At 45.7% G+C, this 13,134-nt stretch overlaps 1 protein-coding gene across 3 annotated transcripts in view; it reads right to left on the reverse strand.

Moving 5' to 3' along the window:
* ARMH4 (armadillo like helical domain containing 4) overlaps window positions 1-13,134 on the reverse strand; it is a 55,958-nt gene that overhangs the window by 34,831 nt on the left and 7,993 nt on the right. For all 3 annotated transcript variants that reach the window (XM_032187623.1, XM_032187622.1, XM_032187621.1), the window contains exon 4: window positions 12,071-12,289. In XM_032187623.1, coding sequence (XP_032043514.1) covers window positions 12,071-12,289 — 219 coding nt within the window. The remainder of the gene's footprint in view (window positions 1-12,070; window positions 12,290-13,134) is intronic.

A 13,134-nucleotide genomic window follows, 5' to 3' on the forward strand; every position in this document is an offset into this window, starting at 1 on the left:
GTGTGATATTTCACCCTTTTCCCTTCTGCTCTGGGATGCAGTGGCACTCCAGCAAGGCTGCTCCCCAAAATAACCAAGAAAATAACTAGGGAACTTGGGGGGATCTATTTAATTGGTGGCTATCCAGCTTACTAATTAACGGGGGGAGATGGCCTTTATTTCAGAGATCAGGACACCTAGAGAAATCAATGTACATCATAAAATCAAGGAGTTCACAGTGCTGTTACATAGCATTTCCTTTCCTTCCAATAAAAAATTTGCTTTAAAGCACTGCATGTTTTTTTCCAGCTCACCAGACAGGACAATTCCTCTTGCCACCTTTCAGTTTTAGCCCTGCATTTCATACAAATGAGCTGCTACTTGAATTCCGCTGCATCATTCTGCTACAGCATGTCTTTTGGTATTTGGAAAGGAATGATCGCTCCTGTAAACAATTACACCATGCAGAGCATCTAATGGAGGCTGCAGGGATGTAGTTCGCCACTTAAATTCCCATTACATTTTACAGACAGCTTTTGTCTTATAATGTGCCCATCATTTCAAACCAACGTCGGAATTTTCTCTCTCAAGCTGCATGTTTCCATACAAAACACACAGCCTCTGTACACACAAGAACAGCAACCAGAGAGCGCTTGTAGGAAACCTGCAAAGATGACTTAAAGTAGGTCTTTTGCCTCTGTTGAGAGCAACACAGCTATAAACAAAAGATTTCCAAACTTCAATAGCAAAGATGCTAAACAGCCAGCACACTGGAGAACGGGACCACGAACACACTTTCCCTAGATGGACTGGATGAAAAAGCAGTTAAGAGAAAACAGGGATCAGATTTTATCTCTGAAAAACTAGCTTGGAACAACGTTTTCAAGTGATTTCTTGTGATTTTAGCAAGCTAATTGGAGGCACCTGCCAGGAGCTAATTTTGAAGGAGCAGATATCCATCTCTGCACCTCCAAACCCTAGCAGGCAGTCAAGCTGAACGCCTGAATCGAAGTGCCAAGGCTGCTTATCACATCTAAATCACCCAGCCACATTAATCATCCCACAGCCACAGCATAAGGATGAGAATAATGCATAACCCTCACAGCACAGCCACGGCAAGGAGGAAAAAAGGGCTCTTGACTCGCTTCTTTTTCTTCTCTATAGCTCGTTCACATGCCTGAAAACAGCTTTTTAACCCCCCATCCCAAAATGCTAACAGCTTGCCTTCCTGCAAGGTGCAGCACAGAGCACCACTTGGTGGTCACAAATAGGAATTAATGCTTCTAAAGAAAGGCAAACTTCACAAATGTCAAGATTTCAGGTGCAGAGGCACACCAGGAACCTGGCAGGTACGGACATAGCACCCAACAGTACTGTGGGATAGGAAAGGGTGCACACACCACAAAGCTGAACCCCAAAAGCTGCAGGTTTATGCCTCAGACCAGAGCCTTTTTACAAAATTACGTTTCTCCTAAACCACCCTCCTTGGACATTCAGAGCCCTCAGCAGCTGCTTCAAAGTTAACAAGAGACTGAAAGGACCAAAACCAGAAAGGCCAGCAGATTCAGAAGGCACGTGGGTTTCCACCTTCACATTCAACCCCTTGTGAATTACTTTGTGTATTGTGCTCGTGTATATTTGCAACTCTTGGCTAAGGTTCTTCTTGCAAAGGAAGCAAGATAAACGTACAATGAAATGTATCTCACGGTCAAGGCACTAATTCTGACAAAAAAAAAAATGCAAGTATGTTTTTCCTGGCTGCATGACTCTATCCAAACCAGGCACTTGGGTACAGAACAGGTGTATGAGCTCTTCTGAACATCTGGCACTAGTCACAGGTGGCCCCTTGCCCACTACAGCAGACATGCACACCACACACAGCAACTCATACTTGATTTTCTTTGCTTGCATCAAATTCTAACTTTTACTTGTGACACACAACATGAATCTAACAAAGCTCTGGAGAGATGACATCCTATCTCTTCTCCCTGTGACCCCAGGGCTTCAGCACCAAAACACAGTCCAAGATGCCCACAGTTTCTCCTGCAGTAAGGAGAAGGTATAAATAGGCTAGGAGAGAATTAGTCTCATCTTCAAGAGTGGAAAAATGAAAAAATTGCCACTCTGACAGACTAAATAAGCAATATGTTCTGTAACAGTGGCTCACTTTTTCCTTCTTTTACCCAGGAAAAAAAATATCAAGAAGTTTAACACCTCCCTGCTGTGATAACAGTGCAACCTAAGCAGCAGGAATCCCCATAAAAATGAGATTCCAGCTTCATCTGTCAAAGATTTTGGCTTTAGAGGACCTGACAACCCTGTAACAGGCATTGAAGTGCTTGGTTGTGGAGAAGGTGTAAGAGAGCACCAAGAAAACAAATTTAAGACAATAAAAAGTTTTTAGGACTGTTTGGTGAAAATGCCTTTATTAATAGTGTGCAGAAACAGCAAAACAACAATGGCTGGGCTTTATTGTGGGGTCAGGACTGATTCATTAGCATCCCTGATAAAATCCACAGCATGGGATTGGCTAGCCTGCGGTAGCAAGAAGTCCTTTGTGCCCTCACAACCCCTAGGTAAAGAAGGGTGGGGACCCAGGACCTATCCTATGACAAGGGGAGCATTGGGCCAGTTCTTCCTCCTGGCCCTTCCAAGTGGGAACAGCCCCTCCATTCTCCACAGATGGCTTCAGCCAAGCTTTGTACTTTTTACAGTCTTCATACAGCTGCAGAAAGCCACACTCCCCCAAAGCAGGAGTAGATCCACGTTATTCAGTAGTAATAGCACAGGACAGTTGCTGTAAGCCCAAGCTGCTGACTGACACCATCAGCAAGGCAGTGGAATGTACCAGCAGCCCTCCCAGCAGTGGAAACAGGCTACAAAGGCATTGACAGTTTGTGTTTTTTTGTTTGTTTTTTTAAAGTATAACACCATGTAACAAGCTGGAACAGAAGCACCCTTATCATAACCCCACTGTAGTGAGCGGGGCTTTGAGGTGAAGATACCAGCACTGAAGATGGATGTTCAGATATTTTCCATTAACGTTTACAAATGCTTTTATTCCTTAGAAGACTTTAGAACTCATTATTTGTCAGATTTCATGCACAGGAGAAATATCTGACTATTCCCTGAGCAGCAACACTCTCACCAAACATTAAGAGTCTGTTAGGCTGCAGTTTTATCTGTTACCCAACACCACAGGGTCTGAGTGCCTAAGAGCATCTAATGAGTGCCAACTATGTTGTGATTAATCAGAAGCCAATGCTAATTGGTTTCTAGCTGTGAGCCCACTTCTTGCATAACTTCTCAAGAAGGTGGAGCATGTGGAGCCCCCTCCTGTGCCAACACCAAGCAAAGCAGCCCAAGAGCTGAGTGACTGCTGCAGAGAGCTGAAGGAGACCTAACACCTACCTGCACGAGGTTCCTGAGAACAACACACATCAGGGAACCCAGGGGCTGCTTTGACATCTGCAACTGCCCCAAAGACAAAGGTGGCACACACCCCACAGCTCATTTTCTGCCCTCATCCACTCCCACCCACATGGCAGCACTGGGCCTTGGTCACACACACAACATAGGAAGCAGAGCTGTGTAAATAGGGATAGGGTTAGGAAGGCCCATGACTACCTTCTCTTGCCAGAAAAGGAAGAAGAGGCACTAAAAAGTCTCCACCAGCTCTTTTCTGCCCATGTACTTGCAGTGTTGGAATACAGCTCATTTTCTGCACTGCTTTTATGATCACAGCTGACTATCAATCCACAAAGACCTTTCTAGGAGAACTTTCATCATTAATCTGTTGCTTTCCTGTGATCAGTAATAATGTCACCATCTGATATTTCCAAAATGCTGCCAAGAGCAATCAGTTGTGACAGAACCCAGCATGGAAGGGGAGGGCTGGCAGAAGATGGGCTCTGCCCCTGCCCAGACAGCTTCCTGAGCTGGGTATGAGTGCCCAGGGGTGCACTGGGCACAAATCTACAGGGGTTTTGTCCTGATAGTTCAGCTAAACCCATCTACTTCCACGTAAAGCTGCCTAGGATGCCTGCAGACTCATTACATGACTGTAGCCGCTTTTTGCTGTAGAAGAGGTGTTCACAGGAGGAATTCAACACCTGGCCTGCTGTACAGATAAGGAAAGGGAATACTGGGAAGAACACATCTGTTGAATGGGATCCTATCTCACAAGGCAGGGCACTAATCCTACTACTATCCTAAGTTTCAACAGGAGAGGAAACATCCCAAGTTTTTCTGTAGAAGAATGTCCTTGCAACATCTAGGAGAGGCAACAGGGCAGCAGTGCTGAAATTTGGAGCTCCAGAATGTCTTCAGCAGCCACTTGCCAAAAAACACTCCGCAGAAACTGGTCCCCGGCAGAGGGCCCTATGACATTGCTAAGACAGTAAAAGGAGAGATTTGGATTCTGATCCTAACCTACCCCCACCCAAATCTGAGGCAATTCACACTTGCATTCAGTCCTGGTTCATCTCATTGCAGTGAAGCTGAGGCACTGAAGAGCTCTTGAGGGGAAAAAAAGGCAAAAATGTGCAGCAGGGACCATGGGTCTGCTTCTGCATTAAGATCAGAAATGATCGTTCCTAAAAGCTGTATTTCCAGCAGCATTCACCACAAAATTGCTTTCACACTGAGCCAGGCTAAGGAGTAGATTTAGCAACGCAGTGCTATTTTAGAGAAAAAAAGATGAATACTGCAGAATAAACAGTACTGACTAACAAGTTAGCTCACTAGTTCACTGCAGTACAGCTCCTCTAGTCTGGGGTAGGCAGTCGCTGAGCTGCCAACCAGTTAAAAAAGAAAGGTGATTTATCAAATTTTAATCAAATGAGGGTAGGTGAATCAGTCCAGATTTAACTACTGTGACCTGTAAGTGGATAGACCAGAGGAAGACAAATAGAGAGTTTACTTCTCTCAACAAAATGCTTTTATAGTGAAAAGAGCTGTGGGCATGGCATTCCCCTACCCCAAAGAGGTCTCAAGCAGAAATGTTAATCACACTGGAAGTTTTGATGGTGCCTCTTTAGAAGTCTAATTCAGCTACACTACTTACTAAATGCTTTCTTTACTCTTGGGCTGTTGAAGCTTCATTTTCTAGGCAAATCCATGGATGCAATCAGCACAGATCCATCACAGATGGATCTAGGACATGGACTGAGGGTGGATCTGTTATTATGGGCCACAGCCTCCAGGATACCAGTTACCTCAATTCCTATCCCATGCCATAAGGTAGGATGACTGCAAGCCCACTCCACTCATTTCTAGTCAGAGCTTCACGCCACTGAGCATGAAGCTCTAGGATTATCCTGACAGAGGCTATAAACTGTCAGAGAGGTTTCGAGAGAGCTAAAGCAGTTCAGCATGGTTTGCCTTGCACCTGATGCCCAAAGCTCCACAGAGAAGCCTCATGAGCAAGCCTCCTACGTGTGCTGATGGACCCCAAGCATCAGTGGCTCCAGAGAGAAATTTGATAGAAGTGATCCTTGCAAAGCCCTCAAAAGAAACTGCCGTACACCTCCTTACCTGAATCTGCCTCCCCAAAGCTGTGAGGGTGAACTAATCCCCAGATTAGAAAACAAGAATTAAAAAAACTTTCACCCACACACTCCAACTACCATTCAATAGCCACTGTAGGGGGTTCATCATTTTTGTTCTAGCTGAAAGACAAGCATGGGAAAGCTACAACATTTAGCTGGTGTTTAAGTGAACTCTAATTTTCTTGGACAAAATAAGAAGTCAGATAAAGTTAAGAAGTTTCAAGCATAGCCTGGCCAGAACAGCAAGCAGAGAGGATCAGACTGAACCAGGCCATCTAAGCAGCAGGAGGCAGAACAGTGGCAACCAGGATCATGCCTCTAAGCATACCAGAGCAAACACAATAACAAAGACTCTTTCCTCCTCAAAAGGAGACAGCATGCAGCTTATTTTCTGCCAGAGAGCTGGACAGACGTGTGCTAGCTCCCAGACATCTGAGAAAAACAGTGACATTAAACCACTCCTAGCAATTCGTACAGGAGTTGCTCTTAAAAAATAAGCACAGCAGATACAAACTTCTTGTACTTGGAAGTACAAAGCCATAAAGTGCATCTCCTTTGGCATACCCAGTCACTTAAGAAGAGATGTGTTTTTTGTGGTTTTAGTTAAACTAGAGCTGCCAGCACACCTGCAGCAGAGCAGGACAGCTGGGCCCATGTCTGCCTCTCTCTGCAGGGAGTCACCAACAAGGCCTCACGCAGCAGGAGTTTCCTTGCTCCTCTTCTAGCTATCCTTCAACTAGCCTAACATCCTCTTAGCTGTTTACCTGAAAGTTTCTGACTTTAAGGGCTTGATCACCCTCTACACCCCTTGATTTCATGAAACAAAACATCACCAGATTTGATTATTGCTGGTGCTTCAGTCAAATAATGTACTTGGGGTAAATATTAAAAGGCTTGGTTTTGATATAAAAAGCTGTCACAGCTTTTTTCCTCCCCAGTTTTTCACTACAAAGGAGAATCAGGGATGAACTATCATCTACTGTGAAAGACATCAAGGTCAACCTGCACCAAAGGGACAGTTCTTATTTAGTAACAACAATATACTAGAAGCAATAGGAAGTATGTACTAAATATTTAGTTACTAGTTCATCTTGCATGTGCTTTCTCTTAAATCTTCAAATTCTTGCCAATGTAGTTGATACCCAAATGATTGTATCAGGCTAGTTAACATGCTGGGCTAAGTACCCTTCTTATTTACACCCCTGCAAACTGATTTAAATTTTTAATGGGGTTGCAGAAGTTTAATGAGGCACATCTTAATCCACACAATGGTGATCCACTCAAAGCCTTAATTTTCATTAAAAGTTATTCTTCACACCCAAAAAAAGGTTTCATGTACTGCAACACAGCTCAGAAGTAAGAAGAGTGAAGTTTAAAGAATAAAGTTTAAGGAAAAAAAAAAAGATGTAAGCTACAAGTTCTGAAGTGTTTTCCCAAATAAAGGCAACTACTGCCTTCACTTTTAAGTATTATGCACAGCTTGGATGTCTCTGCACAGGAATAAGACCAAGTGGAAGCACAGAACTGCCAAAAATAGGTAGAGAAAGGGGAAGAATAGAAGAGCTCACTGAAATTAGCTAAGCCCCACTGTATGCTGGAATACAGGTACATAGATCAGAGCGAAGTGTGACAGGAAACGCTGAAACCCAGAGACCAAGGGGACATCATTACAATGTCATGAATATAAGGTCAAAACCTAAAGCTTCATACTGACCCTGTTCTGGAGCAGCCTTTATTGTAGTCAAAGCATAAGAATTAAACCTGCAGCCAAGATTCAGCAAAGGGGTGCCCTACAAGTGCAGGACACTGGATTTGCTAATATCAAAGGCAGGTCCAGCCCCTTGTCTCAGTACAGCTGAGGGACTTTGCATTAGGCAGGCATACAGCAGCTCACAGGGAACACTGTGGGCTGTCCTACACAGCAGGGACCTGGTACTTGTTAGATGGTTGATCCAAAAAAAAAAAAAAGTCTACCAACTGACTGGTGTTTTGTGTTTTCCTATAGAGGTCAGAAAGCTTTTAGAGCAGTCTGAGGGAAACACTTCCCTTAAGTTATGTTACAACACCCAGGAGTGCAGCCTCCCCATTGCTCAAGACAGGTTCCTGAGCCTGTACCTTGCTCCTCTGGTGGCTACCACCAGTAAGTGACTGTACAACAGACCCAACCCCACTGCTCCTTGCATTTTCACACCAGCACAAACTGGTGTTAGGAACCATGCTCAATTTATTTGTCAAGAAAAGCAAGGTGAAATTCCACCCTGAGGCAGTTGTTACTCAGCCTTGACTCACAACTGAACTTCATCTCCATACTTACACACTAGGACTCACCCAACACAGCTCTTGGCTGAACCTTAGTTTCTCAGCATGCCTTCCCAGCCCTGGGATCATGCCTCCACACTATTGACAAGGACTTTGCCAGCTACATGGTGAGAGCCAGCCTGATTAATCAGGAGCACCTCTATTCAAGAGCTATGACTACATTCTCCTCCCTCCAGAACAGAAAATTTAAGTTGCCTATTTTCAGAGATGTTCCTGACACCATACAACAGGCACTAAGTAGAGCATCTTCTACAAGTATCTTCCCCATCCAGCAGCCTACGTGAAAAGCTGAACTGTGAAAGCAGCTCAACCCCAGCAGCTATACTTGAAGCAGCCTAGATGACTGAACTGAAACCAGCTGAGGGCTTACACACTGCTGTAGTCATCTGGAATTTTTTTTTTGAAGGAGTGCATGAAAAATGCAATGGGCATATGAGCCTGCAAAAATACCTGCATAAACAGACCCTTCTTTTTAATTACCTTTAAAACCCCCCCAAAAGAATATAGTAAGAAACAGATTGTATCCCTCCCTCCATCCCAAAAACACCACCACAAGTAAACAGCCTCTAAATCCCCAGTTAATACTGGGGTGGGCCAAGCTGGAGCTTATTCAGCTGCAGGGAGTGGGCAGAACTGAACTTGGGCTGGTTTTCACTGTTAAATTTAGATGTGGCAAGGGTTGGTCTAACATGCAGGAGTCTAACAGCTGAAGAACTTGCAAGTTAAAAGAGAAGCAGCCTAGGAAGGCAACCCAGCACTGACATGTCTGCATCTCAAAAGATATTAAACCTTGCAGTCTGATGAATATCAAGATATTACCTCCTTCAGCCCTGCACATCTTGCTTCACAACCACCACCCCCAGCTGCCTAAGCAAGGTTGCAGCATGCAAAAAAACCCACCCTCACCAACAGCCACAGGCAGCGGTGCTGCGAGCTGTCCACACTGAACTGTTTTTTGGATGCAGGTTGTGATGGGCAAGGCATCACTCTTAGCACCAGGCCAGTTCTGTACCTGCTGGTTTAGGGTTAGCACAGGATAACATGACCTACAAAGTTCTCCTAGGATCTTCTGCTTTGCTCCGATGCATCTCCAAGTCACATCCTGTATGAACCAGTGACAGAAGCTGCTTGATGAATTGAGGGGAGCCAGCTGATGTTGTGCTCTGTCCCTCAAGGGCTTCAGCTAAACACTGCAAGGACCTTGCAGAACAGAGACTGTGACAGACTGCTTGCCACTTGGGGAAGTTATATCTGCCAAGTGCTGCCATGCTGAAGGAGTACAGCATCCCTGCACAGGGCTGATGTTATGGCCAAGGAATCTAGCCCTGAAGTAAAATAGTTCATTTTAAAAGAGCCGCTTCAAGAAATATGTTGGGAGGTTTACACAGTGATCCTGAATAGGCAAGTTAAGCTAGATTTTCTCTTTAGACCCTAACAGCCCCACAGAGAAAGCTACAATGTTAAGCTTCCCAGAGAGATGCTCAAGTTCTGGGCACAGGAACAAAACATAGAATTAAGTCTCCCAGACAAGTAAGGCTCATCCACTGCTGTGTCCTATTCCCATACCCTGTAATCCCTTTATAGGATTTCCTTGGCTAAGAAGGGCAAGTAAAACCAGTCTCACCGCACAGTCAAGGTAGGAAGACGTTTGGTACTCAACTAATCTCTCCAGAGCCCACTAGAGATGAGGATAAGCTCATCTAGAAAGCTATTCAAAGCACCTCATGTTTGTCTGTGCAACTTGAGGGTTTTTTTTTTTTTTTTTTTTAAAAAAAAGCAGTTTTGCATCCAAGCCAGGCAGGTGAATATACTGAGGCAATTAACTGCAGGCAGTTTAGCACAGATGGTCCCCAAGAAACCACACTAGCTGCACAGCAGGAGTCCATATTTAATGATGAACCAGGCAAAGCAGCCAGCCCCACTGAGGGCTGGGAGGCCAGCTGATCTCACTCAGCTCCTTGCACTTCTTCCACAGGTCAGCAAGGCACAGCCTGCAAGGCACAGCCTCCCTGCAGAGGGTCAGAGTCTCTCCCTGGGGACTCCACTGTACACCTGCAGTGGTGTCCAACCTCACATCCAAGAGCCTGGGCTGGAGCTCCATAGGAAAGCACTCCCAAGCATCTCATCTGTGGCAGCACATAGATATTTGAGTAAGCACTAGGTACTGAAATTCAGAAAGGATCAAAAAGAAAAACCAAACTTCCATACACCACTCCACCATGTGAGGGAGGTATCCACTAATTGCCACTAGAAAAAAAGAAATATTAGGAAAAAAACAGTTGCAGCTCCAAAGTTTCCTCTGTACTTAATTGGAGCAGCAGCATCCCCAGGCAGAAAGCCTGTCCCCAAGTGGTATTTGTCCCATTTTACAGGACGTAGATTGGTGATGATCCCTGACACCATGGAAAGTTCTGGCTCACTGCACTAAAGTCCAGGTTGTTATGAAGAGTTTTAGACCACAAAAAGCTGTGCCAGTTGTCAAAAAACACACAGCATGCCAAAGAGCACCACATACCTTGGATGACAGGTACCTGCAGAGCCTTGCCTCAGAGCCAAGAAACCCACAGGCTCCAGTTAGAGCCCTCATTTAGGAAAGCTGGTCCTAGCCACAGCCTGCACCTGCCCTCAAAGGGGCTGGGGGCATATTCAAGAGCAGAGGAAACAGGCCTGCAGCTGCACAAGAAAGCTTAGCAGGAATGCAAAAAAAAAAGTTAGTCCTATGTATGAGAAGGCTTTTTTTTTTTTAAGGCTATGCAGAAAGCCTCATTAACAGGAGGACCAGTGTGCAGTTAAAACAGAAATCCTCTTATCTTCTAGTGCAGAAAACCAGGCTTCCACAGGAGATCCCAGAGGACTCAAACTGTTTAGCTTCCTGAATCACACAGCCCTGGCTAAGCAGGGACCTTATTTCCCAGCCTGAAGATCACATTTTCATCACACCTCCCTCTCCCCCTGTTGCCACCATCAGGGACACATCCCTGCATTGCTGGATGCAAGGAAGATTCATCAGGGCACGGAGCATGCGCTGTAACTCCTGGAAGGAGTCAAAGCAAGCCTGACAAAGGGCAGGAGCTGCAGCATCTCACACATACAGTGGGGAGGGCTCCCTGCTTCTGCTGCCCTCTAAACTTACCAGGAGTTAAAGTTATCGCTTCACATGGAGAAAAGATGCTGATTAGCTGTTGTCTGTGGCACCCTACCTCTATTCAGAGGAAAAATACCATCTGGCATGCCACCCCTGGAGGGCTGCCAACCTTTGCAGTAAAATATGAAGGCAGGAGAAGGTCAAGATAAAGGAAGGGGAGCAAAACAGGCAGAAAGATTAATCCCTGCCAGGTGGTGTCAGCCCAGACACTGGAGTGCAAAATTGTAGATGGATGAGCAAGCAGAGAAGAGTTTAAGTAGGAGAAAGAGCAAGAAGAACAAGTGAAGCAGTTCTCTACAGGAAAGTTAAAAATGAGCTGAAGAAATATCAGGCCTGAGTTGCAGACAGGCTCCAGAGTAGAAATCACTTCGAAAACCTGCCTGTCAAATACCCATCAAGAAAGAATTTGCATCACTGAGTTCCAAGCACCTGAAGGCCAGCAGACAGGGAGCAGAGACTCCAAACCCAGCAGCAGGCAAAAGTAGTTTAAGAGAAGGGAGACCAAGGGGTGAGGTACAACTAGAGGAGCCAGGGGCAGGAGAACAGCTTAGCAGGCAGTGCCAAGATGGGAAAATATCTCAAAGGGGCTGCATTCTTTACCCCTCCTAGCACAGAGACATAAAGACCACAAATATTGTACCACTTGCTCTGGTATGGTGAACACAGGCATCCATCTCCTGCTGAGCACCCCCATTTGGGGTGAGGGCTTCAGCAGTGTGGCAGGGCCTCTCCAACTGTCTGAACGTGTTTCTGTGACTGCCTGCCTGGTACAGAGATTCTGCACACACCAGCAGTTAGTGGTGCACAGACCCAGACCCCACTGCAGCTCCCCCTCCAAGGAAAAGCCCACCCCTCCCACCACAACCACCTGAATTTCAGACATCTTCCACAATACTGCTCACTGCTAGTCTCCTGTACCACCTGGAAAGGGGACAGGTTGTCCAACAACTTTATTAGGAACAGCAACATATGCACATAACCGTGTGCCAGACAGACCGACTGGGGAGCCCATGCTGTCAGGGGAAGCGTGCCTCCCCACACGAAGCCTCCTGCCTTTTCGGCTGGGGAACAGCAGTACCTTCTGACTCCAGCCGGTCCAGCCCGTAGGTTACAGCCGTGCTGATCTTCCTCACAGCTGGAAGAGCTGTCCTCCTGACAGAAGAGGCCACTGATGCTGGAGTTACCAGGACCACGGTTCTGCTGGATGGTCCTTCTGTATATCCAGGCTGTGTAGCAGATGGCCCACCAGGAGCTGAAGCAGTCGTCTCGCTGGTGACCAGGATCACATCTGCAAAGTCTACATAGGACAAGAAGCAGCAGCATTTTGGCACAACACTATTAAAATCACCATTTAAGAACAAGCCCCTTAATGAAAGCTTCGCAGCTCAAATACTTGCATCTTTTGATACGTTTAAGTGACTGTACTGTAATGAAAGCTTTTCCTCCAGGACAGCCAGCTCAGGAGGTTCCCCCTCAGTGAGAGCTCAGCTAGGAATTACTCCCATTGCTTTGAGGACTGCCAGACACCACCCCACAGCAGGGTCAGAGCACTGGGTGAGCACACTGGGTGAGTTCTGAACCAGTGACAGATCTACATGTTTACCACAAAGAATCACAAATTCAGTTAATTCTTAAGTCCCAGAAGCAAATTAGTGGTAATTGCTGGAGGAGCCTTCTCTCCCTCTCTCCCCTGCAGAGCAACCCTACTGTAAGGGATACATTGCAAATGAATTTCTTCCTTTGATGCTCTGCACTATAAGAACTACCAGAAAAGTTGCCCAGCAGCTGTTTCACTGCAGTGGGACTACAACAGAACTGATCTCAAAGTCAGCTTTGTGCCAAGGGAACCCTTGCTACACTCCTGTCAGGGCTCCTACATGTACCTCTCAAGGTGACACCAAGCTAGTAGGCAGCAGCTGGAGGAATATAACTACTTAAATTATGTCTGTATGAGTTACATCAACCCTGTACACAACAGAATCAAGAACTCATTATTGCTCAGTGTGAGCTAGATCCTCACAAGAAAACCCCCTTATACCACTTCCATATTCTAGCCTTAAACTTCTTTGCTCCCTTAGATTGAGCATCAAACCAGAAGTAATCCCTCCACAAATAGGAGCTGGCTTAAATGATTAAGGCTAA

This window comes from Aythya fuligula, chromosome 5 (genome assembly GCF_009819795.1).
Source record: "Aythya fuligula isolate bAytFul2 chromosome 5, bAytFul2.pri, whole genome shotgun sequence".
Taxonomy (NCBI): domain Eukaryota; kingdom Metazoa; phylum Chordata; class Aves; order Anseriformes; family Anatidae; genus Aythya; species Aythya fuligula.